The sequence below is a fragment of the Columba livia genome, chromosome 1 (genome assembly GCF_036013475.1).
Source record: "Columba livia isolate bColLiv1 breed racing homer chromosome 1, bColLiv1.pat.W.v2, whole genome shotgun sequence".
NCBI classification, from domain to species: Eukaryota; Metazoa; Chordata; class Aves; order Columbiformes; family Columbidae; genus Columba; species Columba livia.
Window position 1 is genome coordinate 75,245,294 of NC_088602.1, and position 16,308 is coordinate 75,261,601.

Genomic DNA, 16,308 nt, shown 5'->3' on the forward strand with positions numbered 1-16,308 from the left:
CCCCTATCTCTGGGTCAGAAAAAAGTTATTAGAGGCTACAGGAGTCAAGTGAGGGGACCATGTAGGTTCAAAGAGATGGCTGTGTCAGGGGCAGTTTACAGAAAGTAGAGAGGTAGTTCTAAGAACATGAGGTAGATTTTGAGATACTGTGTGCCACAGTGTCTTAGAATAAGAAAGAGAGTTTTGCCTCATGTGACTTAAAAAGGATCAGTTTTGAGACATTTCAAAGCATCTTCATCACATACAGTAATGTTAATTACCTTAACCATGGATGTGTTCAGCAGTGGCTAATAATAAATACGAACTATGATGTATTTCAAAGGAACTTAAAGAAAGATGGGTGAGAACTTTTTTTTTCTCCTTTAGCAATGTGGTAATTGAGAAATAGAAGTAAATTTATCAGGGTCCCAAAGCATATTAGGAGCAGTAAATATCTCACTACAGTGAAAAACAGATGTGGAACTATTTGAAATGATGAAAGAAAGGAGCAAATGCTTTCTAAACACTGCAGCAAATGTATATAGCTTTTAAATAATATGAACTCTAGGCTGAACCTTAGAAAAATAGATAATGCTGTTGTCGGCGCATAAGTGTATATACATTGAGAAAGGGTTGTTTGTTGCTCACCTTTATACATCCCCCTGTTAAAGAATTGTTTCCTAAAGTCTACTAAAATGTCTATTTGTTTCAGGAGGTGGTGTTGCTTTAAGCTATACTTAAGACTGATTGAACATTGGGACCATAAGAAAGCAACAGAGCCTGTTAGATCCCTGACTGGGTGATGAAGGAGAGAAAGAAATGTGCTCAAAGTCAGGCGTAGTTTAAGTGGATCGTGTTTAGTAGGATGTTGCAAAGAAATTTGAAAAACTGAGAGGAAGTGGTTCTGCATCAAAATTTGAATAAGACTTGTAATCTAATGTTTATCAAGGCATGTTTTTGGCAGTCTAAGGAATCCTAGCTTTGATCCTTCTATAGATTTAACCCCTAGGAAGAAGAAATAAGGATCTTAGAAAGACAGATTTCACAGCAAATACAATAATTTACCAGGAAAAAAAAAAAAGGACATGAGATTATGATTAGAATGCTTGGATAGATTTTACAAAAACACAAGATGGCACTGGATATAATGAAAGCATTTTAAATCTTCAGTTAAGTTATTAAGATAGGGCAATTTTTCCGTTGTAGTTCAAAAAGCAGAGTGTGACTACAGAGTAGACTTTCTGTTCCACTTAATAGCATTGCAGGAGAGGGCAGAAACATTTACTCGATCTTACGCCTTTTAATAACGTCTTTGTAAAAATTGTTGTGAAATTCTCGGGATTAGGTGAAATAACACGTCCAGCACAAACAACTTTGATATGTACGTGACCTCACTGCTACAAGACAGACAGAAAGTTGTGTACAATAGAAAGCTGGAGGAAGTGACAGTAAGATAGGATTTAAGATCCATTTTGAGAACAATGAAGGTAAAGCAATGCTTCCTTAATTTTTTTGTGTGCAGAGGAATAGAGCTCTACTCTAATGCTGAACATGACTCAAGTTTTCAAAGTACAAAATCATCCTTTAGTTTTCCTGGGACGTGACCCTAGTGTACTTGCACAGAAAGGACCCGTAGGTGTCCTGGGAAATAACGAGGCAAATTTCTGGCCAGCAATGTTAGACTACGTGTGAAGAAGATCTAATAGGAGCCTGCAGGAGCTTGACGAGATGTTAAAAAAGCAGATGCAGCAAAGTCCCATTTTCAGTGGGCACAGTATGATCAAAATTAAGTCAGACACAGTAGCTCAGCATCCCTTGGGAGACCATTTTGACTTCTTGGATGAATAAACATACAAGGGAGGCAGTATTCACCAAAGATCTAAGAATTAATAACCTTCCCTGGCTTCCAGGCAACAATACTAAATGAGCGCTGTGTTTCAACAATGTTCCTTTCCCTGTCAGACTCAGTTTTAGCCTATTAATTCCCAGTGGTTGCAGGAAATGCTGGAGGGCCTCAAGGGTGTCACAGTGCCTCAAACCATGGCTTGGTAACTCTTGAGCTTAATGCAAGAACCAAAATGACCACACTGCTCTCTATTCAACATGAGTGGCTAAGAGCTAAGTGGGATAGGGGGGCTGGCATATATCATGTGTAATATGGAGATTACCTGACACTGTTGGGTTGTTACCTCTTTGTGCTTGATGCTGCCTGAGGACTCAGTGTTTTGATTTTTTCTTTTATCCTTAAGAAGGGAATTAATGACATTTAAAGTTTTAGGCAGAACTCAGAACTGTTCTTGAACAGAAGGGCCATGCCAGTCTTATCTTTGTACTGTGACTAACTTTGAGAAAGCCGGACATCAATAGTTTGCTTTTCTAACATTACAAAGACTTATTTCCATTATAGAAAGTACCCAAGGAAATAGCATGCTAAAGCTATGCTGAGGAAACACAGCCCCCTGACTTGAAAAGGACTCTAAATTGAGGAAGCTCAGAATTACTGTTCCTGAAGCAGCTGAAATTGTGTTCTCTTGTACCTATTCTTAACAATATAGCCTTTCAATATATGATCATATGATACAGATAAGATTGTCAAACTCTCCATCATTTCCTGTGGAACATTGTTCATACTTGAGCTTAGCTTTCATAACAAACAAAGAATGAACTTATTTCTCCTCCACTCTGGCTGGATAAATCAGGGTAACAAGGAAGAATTACCCTTTACATTTTATACTATACAATATTAAAATAAATTTTAACTTGATCCCACTGAGATGAACACATATGAGAGGACCATCAAGACTGGCATACTTGTCTTCCCTGACGTAGGCAGTAAATTAATGCCTTTTTCCTCCTTTCTCCCGCAATCTGAAGGAGACCTTTCCACCTCCATTGAGCACTGCATCTCCTGTGCCATTACCTGAGTAGGCATAAAGCTCCCCGAGCGCTTGACTGCAGGTGCCTGTCACCTCCCTTGCTGCTTCCCGCTGTCTTCTTCAGGCTCAGAAACTCCCTCTGGCCTGTGCTTGTGTCAGACTGTGGCTCATCTGCTGGATAGAGGGGACAGGCAGCTGTGGGTGGCAACTACACCAGGAGGCCAATGGCATCCTGGGGTGTATTAGAAGGGGGGTGGTTAGTAGATCGAGAGAGGTTCTCCTCCCCCTCTACTCTGCCCTGGTGAGACCGCATCTGGAATATTGTGTCCAGTTCTGGGCCCCTCAGTTCCAGAAGGACAAGGACCTGCTGGAGAGAGTCCAGCGCAGAGCCACAAAGATGATTAAGGGAGTGGAGCATCTCCCTTATGAGGAAAGGCTGAGGGAGCTGGGGCTCTTTAGCTTGGAGGAGACTGAGGGGTGACCTCATTAAAATAAATATGTAAAGGGTGAGTGTCACGAGGATGGAGCCAGGCTCTTCTCAGTGACAACCAATGATAGGACAAGGGGCAATGGGTACTAACTGGAACACAAGAGGTTCCACTTAAATTTGAGAAGAAACTTCTTCTCAGTGAGGGTGCCAGAGCACTGGAACAGGCTGCCCAGGGGGGGTTGTGGAGTCTCCTTCTCTGGAGACATTCAAAACCCGCCTGGACACATTCCTGTGTAGCCTCATCTAGGTGTTCCTGGTCCGATGGGAGGATTGGACTAGATGATCTTTTGAGGTCCCTTCCGATCCCTAACATTCTCTGATTCTGTGAGGATGGGACAAGCTGGGTGAATTGTGCATGCAGGTTGTAAGGCAAAGAAAGGGGTGCAGCAGGCGTGAAAGAGGACAGCCTTCTCTACCATGTTGCAGTGCCAGGCAGGCATGGTATATGCCACTCATGTTGTATAATACAGGTCCGTCAAGTAGCGAGCGGGGCTGTGTAACAGCCTAGGGAGTTTAGGTTGCCCCTCGCCAGAAAGCTTCTCTTTCTCCTTGCCACCAGAATCACTTGGGGAGGGAGCTAATCCCCCAGATTTACACAGTGAGAAAATTCACTGTTATGCTTGGAGAAGCTTCTAAACCTCCGGAAAAACATGCTCCAGAAACACAGCTCTTTATCCTGTGGAGCTGAGCTAAAACAGGGCTTTTCGCTGCAATGCGATTTCCATGCACGGGGCAGCAGGTTTGGATTCCAGCCTGCCTGGTCCTGGACTCTTAATAAAATTCCATCTGTGTTTCCTGCCTTCCGAGGTGAATTCCTTGGGTTAACAGTGGGGTCTTGGAAAAGAAATAATAATTGCTGTACTAGGACACTATTATGAAGGCTGGGCATTGTGTGGTTCTGGCAACGTAGGAGAACTATTTTTTAATGCTCACGCCCACCAAAGCACAGCTCTGATGCTGCTGGAGTGATGTGATGATAATCAGAGCTATTGGAATCTTAACTATGAAATTCTCCAGTATTGATGCTTTTATGGACCAAATAGAGCACTTTTTAGCTTGTAAGAGTGTTACAGTCCCTACCTGCAATTCATGGAGGTTTGATACTGAATCGCATCAAAATCATTATGGGTCCATCTCCCTACTTCTAGCAGTGGTCTACTTAAAAGGAACTGCAACAGGATTTTGGCCATGGTGAGACTGTACTACAGACCCATTGCCTACCCAAGCCTTCTGCTTCGCATTTTGGATTGGGGAGCTCTTCCACTTTAATGGGTGCAGTGAGTTTTGTGTTAAGGATTCCACTGCAAAAGAACAAACATCTTCATATACCATCCCTGCCTGACAGACTGAGGGGTGTGGGCTATCCTCTCAATGTGTATCTCATGGCTAATCTAAATTAAGCCAAGGCACAGAGAAATGCTTTTTGGAGCCTTAAGGCAGGTAGATGTTTACAGTTTTCCTGCCCATTTAATTCCTAGTAGATCTTTACTGTTCTAACTCCTTCATGTACAGCTCTGGATGAGTGAAAGGGTCCTGTCAGTTCACTCCACCCCCTCACACTTCTCCAATACAAATAGTCTTCCAACATCCTTAAACCATCTCTGTGGTTTGTGGGGTCTACTGCTGTGATCCTGATCAATGTGTTGCCTGGTCACCATATGCCTGTGAGTGAAGCCTGGCCACAGTTAGAATTTTTGAATGCCCTTTTCTGAAGGGCTGAATGCTAGGGCAGATTTGATCTGTTGGGTGCTCTTCATCCCTGGAAGCTTAACCCCATAGCTAACACTGCAGTGCCAAGTACAGGCATAGGAAAGTCTTCTTCAGCTTTTCTTTCTTCTTGTCCATTTCTTGGGTTCAGGATACCCCATGTACCTTCCCTCATGTAGAGTGGATCTGCTCAGCTCATCTGTTTTGCTGGAGAGAAGGAGGAGTCCTATCAGCTGAGAGGACAGAAAGGAAGAATGAGGAACCTGTCTCTGCCCTCCCATGTTCCAAGTCCTGGAGCAGCCAGATCATCACCCCCACTCTGACTTGAATAAGGGGTGTTGTGGGCAGGTGTGGAGCAGGGCCAAGAGGTCCAAAGAAGGCTCAGGAAATTGTGATTTGCACCATAATACTGTCATGTCATCATTCTGGTATCACAGGGCAGTGTTAGGGGAATGGCAGTATAGTATATCACTGAAGAAGCCAGGAGGGGAGTAAAAGAGCACCAAGGTGGACTCTTCTTCTCCAATCATGCCATGAAGTTACTGTGCAGGACTCACACCTTGGCGTTTGTCTCCATGCCAGTCCCATCACACCCTGCAGCATGGAGCAGCATAGATATCCACCATGTAGCAATGTAAGGTGGCCAGCCTGGGTGCTGACAGCAGCTTGCCATGGCACTGCAGGACTCAGAGTAAGTGATGGAACCAGCCTCAGAAGTGAGGTAAATTGGTCCATGCTGAGTGCCAGGTTACTACTGGTTCTCAATCAAAGCTTGCTTTGCTAAGCCTGTGCTACATCTGAAGGGACTGCTGCATATACCAAACAGCACCTATTGGAGCGTCCTTGGAGAAGCAGGAAGGGCCTTCCTGGGTCATCCTGTCTCATATTTGGTTTGGTTTGTAAAGTATCACATTCCCCCGTGGCAGATTGAAACTACACTGAGAATAATAGCTGATGGGCTGACTGCTTTCTGTGATGACATTTTTCTTTTTGACAGACAAGCAGATGAGATTTCCTTTTATTGAAGAGTTACAGTCTTTAGCACTAAGCTGTGCTAGGATTTAACTGTTGTGTTTGCATTTTTGATAATTCTGGAGCTCAATAATAATTAATATTGACCTGAGGGTCATACAGACTATTCTTTGTGCATGTTGAAACTCCTTCTACCCTTGCTCCCTCTCAGATATTTGAGTTTGTATACACCACGCAATTTACAGAAAACACATTTTTTCTAAGAATGATAACAACAGGGAAATTATTGAGGCCATTTCTTATTATGTTTCCCATTGTAAAGTCAGGTGTCTTCAGTGCTGTGAGCCCAGCTGTGCAGGCATGGGAAGAAAAATGGAAATCACAGGGAATAAATGCAGAGCACCTGTGCATATCTCTTTGACTAGCCTGATGGCAACAGGTGCTAATGTCATTGTGTGTTCAGCGTCATGGAGGACAAGCAATTGAACAGTCATTAAAGGCACTAAATGAATTAGAGCATTCCTGGACTGGCATTTTCTAAAGCCTTCTCTGCAAGAGTAAGTGGCATTGTAGCTTTTGAAAATCATGGGTTTAAAGCCACTCATTTCAACCTGTGGCATACAGGCAGTTTTAGGTCAAAATAAACTAGGGTCTCCTTTTCTATTATTAATAATTCAAGATTAACTGAAATTCAAGGTGAATTGACATAAGTGATACTTATACTGAAAAATGGGTACTCCTCCAAGAAGATTCATGACTATGTCTAAATAATTTAGAAAAGGAGTTTGGTCATAGTGTTGTACTGCACTATTTTGTGTCATTAAGCCATAGATGACTGAAAGTGAGACCAAATGAGACCAGAATTGGAAAGCTGCTGAGAAGACTAAAAATGCAAGTGGGCCAACAGTGAGATTTTCAGGAATGCCTATTCAAATGAGGATCCTAAAAAATCTTTATAAAATTGGCTTTTTTCCCTTCAGCATGAAAGTTGGCTAACAAAAGGCGAGGCTACCACTATATGTGGAACACATGAATAAAAAGAAAACCCAGTCTATCTCCCAGTGAAAGCAAGTCGCTCACTTCAGTGCTGTTTTTACTGAAGCTTTAAATATCCCTAGTAACAGGACTTTCACAGTACTTCTCTCAAAGAGACGCCTCTTCAGTTTAGCATACTTACCACTGGGACAGCTCTTATAGTCAAACTACCTCCCTTCTTGGTTTTATTTAACTTTGTCTGGCCAGGGAATCGGCCTGATTACAGTCCCAGAAGCAGGTTGAAATTAGGTGGTTCTTCAAACTAGAACTGAATCTAAGCTGTTACTATTAAACCTAAATTAGCAGCTGGACTGAAATGCTTTTTCCTTGAACCAGTATGAACCTTGAGCTGCTGGAGTAACTTCAGGGACTGCTGAATATTGCAGCAGAAATGAACAGGGAAAAAGCACTTGTTTTAATCTCTCAGTCCAGACACCCTATGTTGTAGCAACCACTGATATTTTTCATTACTTTGAAATGATCTGGACCCTTTTAAATAGAAGACATGGCTTTGAATTAAAGGAGGCGTCTTAATAATTACTTTACACAAACCATACCCTTCTTCACAGTGAAGGAACGTGAAGTATACACCAAAAGTGGGTTAATATATCACTCCAGATGATTTCTTCCACTTCTTGAGGCTTCTGCCTTTTGGAAATATCATGCTTCTCCACCTCCTTAGCTATCATTTAGTCAAGTCTCACAGATGAAGCTTTTAAAATCTATGGTCATTGTTCACTCCTTCCTGCCAGATCCCTCCCCCAGCCCCCCCATTCATGTTATTCTTTGGAACTGTTCTTCCTTTCATTTGTGTAGATTCAAAAGCCAAGGTCAGAGAGGCCTTTCAAGGCATGTCTGTCCTGCACGATGCAGTGTTATCCAGAAACTCTGAAGGAGTGCTGAATGAGCCAGTGCTGGCAGTGCAGTGGAGACACAAAAGTGTCGCTTGGATGAAAGCATCCCATCTTGACTTGGTGACTTCAAGAAATAGAAATTCACCTCCTCTCCTTCACTTGACTTTTGCTTCTGGTGTTCATTAATACCCTGGCTGAAGTTTGCACCTTTAATTCCTTCTCGTTCCCTTTGGCCTTTTCATTGCTGTGGACTTGTTCTTTTTTTTCCATCTGTGTTACCAGGTAATTTACCCTACAGGTTGAAGTGATGACATAGCCAAAATGGCAAGGCAAGGGATGCTGGGGATATGATTTTCAGAAACATAGAATTGGCTAAAGAATTTAAAGTCTTATGGGGTCTTGATTGGAAAGAAAGAGGTGTTAGGAACTGACATGCCCTGTAAATTTAGGTCTCAGCTTATGGCTCTTCTACATAAGAAAATTAATTCAGTGGAAACTCAGATGTTACTTGTAGTAAAATGGCAACTCACCCCTAAACCTACATGCACAGGGAGCGTATTAAGGGGTTTTTGTCTACGTGGCAAAAGTGGTTTGCAACAAGCTAGAGTGTAGAGTGCTCATGGGGCTGGGCATGAAGGGAGGTGGCTCTGACTTGAGGTGACGAGAGACTGCCCCAGGTGTGCACAGGGAGGTGGCTTGGCCCTAGCTGGCTGCACCAACACAGCCCTTCTGCTGCCAGCCTGCCCCCCTCCAGGCGGGTGTCTGGGAAAGATGGGGGCTGAGAAGGCTTTCCTCAGCAGGGCTCCCTACAGCAGGGAAGTTCCCTAAAAAGGACTTGTCAGTGGGAGGAAAACAAGCCTCTGAAACACTTCTGAAGCATGATTCGTCTGACCTAGTTTAGGCTCCTGCTTTAGGGTGATCTGAATCACACCCTCAAAGTTCCCCTTTCTCTTCATTGTCACCAAAGGAAGTCCAGGCTGATGCTCTCAGACGGGGACACGCACGCTTGACTGGGAGAGTCTCATCTCCCAGGGGCACTGGGAGCAGTTGTGTGGGTTAGCAAATGCCCACAAGCTCGCGACACACGAACTTCTAGGGCCGCGGCAGAGGCTCCTAAATCCCATAGACATATTTCAAAATGCCATTACACTGTTCCTCAGTGCCTTGGTATGGTGTTACCAGCCATGGTGTATGTCACAGACACCCCTTGCTCGAATTTGATGCCCATTGCTTTCTGCCACTTCTTACTGTTTTCTTTTATGACTGCATAGTTTGCCTTCTATTTCTCTGCATGCATTTTCTGAAGCTGAATCTGATTTTTGTTATTTAATCCTTTGGTCTACTTCTGTGTCAGCTGGTGTTTGCAACTCTTCTCAGCTTAGTATCTTCTCTGAATGCCATTATCATACCATTATTTCCCTTTTCTAGACTGCAAAGCCAGGCCTGACGCTGATACCTGCTTGACCCTAAAAGGCACTTCCCTTAAATTACAACAGATGTAGACAGCTAGATAGATTCTCTTTGAAATGCTGTTTACTTTCCTTTAAAAAATATGGAATACTGGGAACTGCAATGATGTCATATGAACTGAATATGATTATGTAGGAGTCTGCGCTGAGGGGTATTCCAGAAACTGTGTCTATATATGCATGCGCTTATTGGCACAAGTGCACACTTGCATGTGAATCTTTGTGTTACTAATGTATTTAGATATATTTAAAGAGCAAAGGCCTTAATAATAACTTAAGACAAGGCAGTTCTACATTAAAAATAAATTACAAATAACTCCATGGTATGGCAGAGAAGTTGATGTAGTGACATTAGTGCTAAAAAAGAGAACAGCATCTGACTGTGCCTCCCAGACACAGTAAATAAAATAAGCTAAACTTGAATTTTGGTAGATGAAATCCCAAAAATCCAGCAGTCTTTTTATATTTTTAACATGCTCAACATTGTCATACTTCGGTTTAACTCTTTCCTGTAATATTTTTTCAGAATGAGAGATATAGCTACCCTGCTCATATATTCTGAGAAAACAGGCTGTTATAACTTCCAAGATGCGTGCTTTGGGGGTGTGTGTGCGCGCATTAATGTTCACTCAGGCTCACACATCACCATGGTCTTCTATGTATGCAAACCCTTATATTTTGTCCCCACACGTGCACGGGGCTTGGCTGGGTGTGTGAACATGCACATCTTCCTCATAACCGTTTACAGCAATTTGCAGGCAGAGATCAAGAGATGTAGAAATTACTTAGGCACTGAAATTAATTGAGATCTCTATAGAAGGGAAAGGATGATTTCTGTAGGTTTTGAATCTATTCTGGAAAAAAAAAATAATAATGATCTGTTGCAGAAGTATCATTTTCTGTGCCTATAGAAGGTCTGTAGGATGGACTGAGGAAATGAGGGAGAAAGTTGTCCCATTCAGTGCTGCAGGATGTCACCATGCAGGGTTTACGCCTGCATATATGAAGAAGGCAGCACGTACATATATGTTTGCGAGTGTGCTGGTGGGGGGGAGGGGGATTTTTAACAGCCATTTTACTATATTTTCAGATTCCCATGCAGCTCGCAGCTCCCACCTACGGTACGTCACCTGTACATGGCATATACCGCCTGCCACAGCAATACCCCCGCTCCCCTCTTCTCCCCTCCGTGCCCACCCCACCCCACGCTTTCTTCACCCGTAAATCGCACTCCTGGCCATGGCCGGGTGCTGGGGTTTTCGTCTGCTCGGGTGGGAGTGGGGCTGGGGGCTCCCCTCCTCGGCCGGTGCCTCCCAGACACACCCCACCCCACCCTTGCCACCCCCTCCGCAGTCTGCAGTGTCCCCGCTCCCCTGTCGCCTCCGTGCAGTGGGAAAGTCGTTGGGTAATTGGGTCCAGATTGAAGATTTTAATTATTCATGAGGCTGGCAAGGGACTTGGGGGGGTGGCTGCTGGGGTGGGGGTGGGGTGGGGAGGTGACGAGTCGGGGAGAGCTGGTGAACAATTCTGGGAAGGGTAAGGGAGGGAGGCAGGGAGAGGCAGCGTGTGCATGTGTGATGAGCAGTAGCTGTGGACCTTCCAGTTGCTGCTAACTGCCCTGGTGTGTGCGTGTGTGTGTGCGTGTGTGTGTGAGCAGTGTGCGAGAGAGCGAGGGAGAGAGAGGGAGAGAGAGAGAGGGAGGGAGGGAGGGAGTGGAGAGGGTGGGGGGGAGAGATAAGAGAGAGAAGAGGAAAAGGAGAGAGGAGAAGGAAGGAAGAAGAAGGAAGGAAGGGGACAATACGATCATGCTGTGCTGTATGAGAAGAACAAAACAGGTAGAGCTGAAGATTTTTATACATATATTTCTTCCTGTTAAGAGATCCCCCAGGTTGCTGGGTGTCCGTGGGGTGCGTGTCTGGCTGAGTGTGTGAGGGGCTGGGGTAGGGGCTGGGGTAGGGGGGAGGAAATTTCAGCTGTTTTCAGCAGACGTCTCTTTCGCGATTCTTCAGCATGTTGTGACTGAAGGGTCTTTTCACACCCTGCCACTCGACTGTTTTGCCTTTCTGGGGCTGGTGATGTGGGGAAGGGGGGTGGCCTACATCCACATTTTGGGAGCTACAAGAATCTCCCCTCTATTCTTATTATTTTTTAATAGTGGGCAGATGTCTTGCCTAGGATTTTGTGTCTGTGGTTCTGAGGGTGTGGATGGGGGGTGGGGGGGTGGTGCGGCTAGCAGGAAACGTGGTGAGATCTGGCTCTACCTTGGAGATAAAGGAAGCAATTCTTCATCTTATGCCAAAAAAAGAAAGGATGCCCAATGAGCCTTGATCCCTGGTCAGAACACTCTCTATTGCTCCTGGCTCCAATGAATGGGAAATGCTTTATGTCCATGTGCTCTGAGGTGGCTCGGAGGACAGGTGCATTCATTTTTTTGTGTTACAACAATCTGAGCAGGAGCAACCTGAAGCTTTTTTTCAACCTACGCTATAGTGAAAAATGCAATTAAATAATAATAAAAGCATTAAGCAGGGGAGGAGGAGAATCACCCTCTTTGCAATACCCTTCATAGTACAACCAGTTAGACAACTGTGCACCAGCTGGTAAAGAGACAGAGGACCACGCCTCTGTCAGCTCCGAACTCGGGTGGGATAAGAGAAGCTTACAGTGTGAACCTGTTGGAAACCAGTTCATTCTCTTTACTGGTACCACCTGTCTTTTCCTATAAGGGAACTGGGGTGATGAGAAGGTTTGGGTGGTGGCTAGTTTTCAGTGCCAAATTTTTAATGTCTAAAATGATAATGAAATTGAAAAAAAAAACCCACTAGTTAGATCATGCCTCCCTCTCCCTTCCCCTTTTTATTTTGTGTGAAAGCCCAAATGTGCTCCTGATCAAGAGAGCCTATTTTGGCTGAACCTCTTGGACTTCCTTGGGAGGATGCTGGATTTATGCAGTTGGAACTTTGAGGCAGTGACTGGCCCCAGATATCTTTGTAAAGCATTTTGGAAACTTCTCTGAATTATGGATTTGTAGGTAGCAACAAGGAGCTTTGGTCCTCGTTCTGAAGCGCATAATTCAACTCAATCTTAGGTATGGCACCATACTGGTTACTTTCTTTATATATGCATATATTTATATATCTCTTACAATATAGCACTGCAGTATTCTGGAGCAATAGCCTAACACACTAATGTGAATAAGCCCGGTTACTGTAGAACTGCACAGTGTTGAAAGAAAATCCAGGTTAAAATGTGTTTCTGAATGGAGATGTGTGTGCTATAAAATGAAGGCGCAATTTTGTAGAATAATGGGGAGGGGCAGGTGAACAGGATAGAAAGAGACCCTGCGTCATCCAGTGTTTTTTCCCATGCAGGTTTTTTCAAATGCTTTGCAATTAATGATACGTTCACTAAAATCTGGAGGGAGGTGGTGGTGGCTGGGGGGGGGACATGTTGCAGCCAGCCAACAGAGCACGTTCAGCTGGCAAATATGGGATAAAAAGAGCAGAGGAGGAGAAGGAAGGCAGACAGAGAGGCAGCGTGACAGAGCAGTGGGCGAAGGTGCACAGCGAATTTTAAAATAAAGTAGGTAGCTCTGGGATTCTTTGGAGTCAGAAGAGACTTGTTAGGGGAAGAAGATAATTTTGCCCATACCATCACAGCTTGGGCATTAAAGCTCCTGAATAATATTCCGATGCATCTGTTCTTTACATCTCTATGGGTTTACTCCTGTCATTTTGTATTCTGACATATTTAGAAATGCATGGCATGCAGGTGTCTTGATCGCACATAGTCCTCTCTTCCCACTCTGTACATTAATCCACCGCATGGTACACACCCCTTTGCGTGTGCCTGTGCAGCACACATCTCCGCTCTCTGGTCGCTCGCATCTGTACTACACATATATGCACAAGCACACATGCACTCGTTCGCACATGCTTTCTGATCCTTTTGCAGCCATACAACCTGAATGTGACTACCCGTGCATATTTGGTGGATGTTCCTGGGCTCAGAGCCCAACTCCTGCTTCTATACCTGAATACACACCACCATTGCTAAAATGGCAATATAGCTGTGTGCTCAGCAAAGCTGGTGATACACCAGAGGAAGCTTTAATTTGGAGAAGAAAAAGATGTCGTTTTTCAGCTTTTGCTCTTCCTCCGTCCCCACCCAGACCTTTCTGAGGGAGAAGAAGATGGAATGTGTTCTTAAGTGCAGGCAAGAGTTTCCTTCCCAAAATAAAGACAGCTGTCCTCAAATTATTTTTCAGGGGAAGCCCCTGGTGTCTCGCCTTTCTGGCAGCTAAAGAGCAAAATGTTGAAATTACAGGCTTGGGCGTGGAAGAAATCTCTTCACATATGTGTCTAGGTGTGCCAGTATGTGTCTGTCCTCCCACCCCTCAAAGACAAATATGTTCACACACTGGTACCTTGCAGATTATTCTTCCTTTTGAATGCGATGCCAATGTGAAGAGTGAAGTATCTGACTGACTGTGCCCACCCATGAGAGATGTAGATAGCTTGGTGTTGTCATTTCTGCCTACAGCTGATTGCAGCACTGAATCTGTGCCCATAAAACATTCTGCTAAAAGGTGGCATAACCGAAAGGCTGGGTCAAGCAATTTCTGAAAAATTGAACTCAACCTTTACTGCCAGCAAGAGATGAAGTCGGTAGTACACAGGGCTGGATAGTTAGATAGGTGGCTAGAAATGCAAGTGTTGCATGTACCGCATACTAGAACAGATGGACATTATGGGGGTATCTGCTCAGTATTGGATTGCATGAGTGATTAAACAATAACCCGCAAGCAGGTTTCCCACTTGTGGGTGAGATGAGTCTCATTCATCACCAGCCATATCTGACGGCTTCCCTCCCATTCCGTCCTCTCCTCCTCGCCCCTGTGCTGGAGAGCCAGCGGCTGCAAAGGTTTAAGCCTGCCACACCCATCAAATCAAAGAAGGGAGGGGGGAAGAGCCAGTCTGCATTTCTTTCCCCTTCCACACGAGCAGCATGAATAAACAGGGTTGTACCTCTGAAGATGCAGCTTAATGCAATTGGAGAAGCAGAAAACGTTAGGGAACTGTTCTAGCAATTACAGCCAGCTGGTGAGGTGTCTTGTCATTCCAGGAACTGCAGAGGTGTGCAGGAAGGAGGAAATGGAGAAAAAGAGAGAGAGGAAGATGCACACAGAGTTAAGGTTTTTTAACCTCATGATATTAAAATGTCTTGGACCTCATTTAGAATAACTTAATTATGCTGCACAATCCAGATTCTTCAAAACTTGCAGGGCACTGTCTTACCCTTAAACACCAACCTGGAGAAAGGAAAAGAGGTATTTTAAAGGAAGGGTGTCCGTCCATCCATGCCCCTCCTCCCTCTGCTTGCCAGCATGATGTAAATCACCACAGACCATTGACTTCAGGGCAGAGGCATTTCATCTGCACCTGGGGAGAGGCTAGCCTCTGCCTTTCTGAGAGACACCGTGTAGTTTCTGTGCTTCTTCCCGTAAACAATGGCTGAGTTTAATTACTCCAGGTCCTTACTACTTCTCTTCCTGCGGCGATACCCTTGGGATTTCTCCTGACAAGAGTGTCTCCAGAGAAGCACCCCTCCCATCACCCTGTCCTTCTCCACTGCCTTTGCTGACTATTAGAGACATTGATTTCTCCTAGATCACGTAATGTAACTGTTCTTAATGGCACAGACAAGCCCCCTCCTAGGGAACTAATTGCAGGCAGAGTTTCCAGGGGGAGAAGAAGAGTGGTAATGCTTAGAGGGAAAGAAACCAGTCTGTTGATCCAAATTGCCTATTGCCACTTGCGCCTGAATGATAGTCCCAGCAAAAAAAACAGTCGGGCAGTACCCACTGGTACGTAGAGGCATCCCCCCTGAGAGGGTTGTGTTGAATCTTCTATCTGTCTGTGCCAGTCTGGGTACATGTGTGCAACCTGAGGAAATGACATATATTTTCTGAGGGCTTGTCCTGGCCTAATGTGGAGGGTGACCAAATGATCTCAAAGCTGCTCCCTGCCTGAGGATAAGAAAATGGGCTGTAGCTCCAGCATCTGCCCATGCCATGCTGAGAGGGTGGGCATCGCTTGGGGCTGAGGGATGAGAGGGACCCCTTTGCCAGTCATGTGGCTTTGACTGACTGGAAGGAGAAAGTGCAAAGAGGTTTCACCTCAAGTCTGCTCTATTTCAAGCCAACTGTCATGGATTGTGTGACACCATCCCAGAATCTAGTAGCCACCCTCCACAGACATTATACTTCTCCCTCCTCATTTCCCAGAGAACAGGAATTCCCTGCTGCTGGCAGTGGACAAGTTGCAAGGCCTTCTTGTGCTAGTGGGAAGGTGAACTGGCCCATTTGTCCGTTGCAAGATGAAAGCAGGCTGATAGTCTTGCAAGACATAAATCAAGGATGTGCATACTTGCTTCCATCCACTGGCCTTGTGATGTGGGGCATGTGCTCCCCTCAATGACTCTCATCTGCTCCATGTGCAGAGGATGTGGGGCATGAGTAGGAACAGCCTAGTCTCTACCAAGCAGGTATGTATATGCTGAGAGACTGGTGTATCAACAGGTAAAACAGCTGGCATAGCCTGAAGATTGCCTCTGTTTTTGGCTGAGGTAGTATGAAGCAAAAGCACCAAGTATAATACAGGACCTCTGCATGCTTCCAGTAGACTGGTGGTGCATCACTGACTACTGCTTGCTCAGTCCATGCGTTGCTGGCCCATGCGTCCTTCTTTCTGTACAACTCTCCCGTTGTCCCCTCCTCCTGCACATCAATGACTTGCATCTCTTCTGTTGCTTTGGCTTCCTCCCTACACATGGAGGGCTTTATTTGGATTTGAGAATGAATGGTAGCTCTGGTGACAGTTCCAGGCTAAAGGCACCTGGAGATGGGAAACCTTTTGATGGCAGAT

General features: G+C 44.8%; 1 protein-coding gene across 1 annotated transcript in view; it reads left to right on the forward strand.

Moving 5' to 3' along the window:
* Window positions 1-10,845: 10,845 nt before the first annotated feature.
* The window catches only part of GAP43 (growth associated protein 43), a 63,626-nt gene continuing 58,163 nt past the window's right edge, over window positions 10,846-16,308 (forward strand). Inside the window, exon 1 of the mRNA XM_065063077.1 lies at window positions 10,846-11,217. Within this exon, the coding sequence (XP_064919149.1) occupies window positions 11,188-11,217 (30 nt within the window). The 5' untranslated portion in view covers window positions 10,846-11,187. The remainder of the gene's footprint in view (window positions 11,218-16,308) is intronic.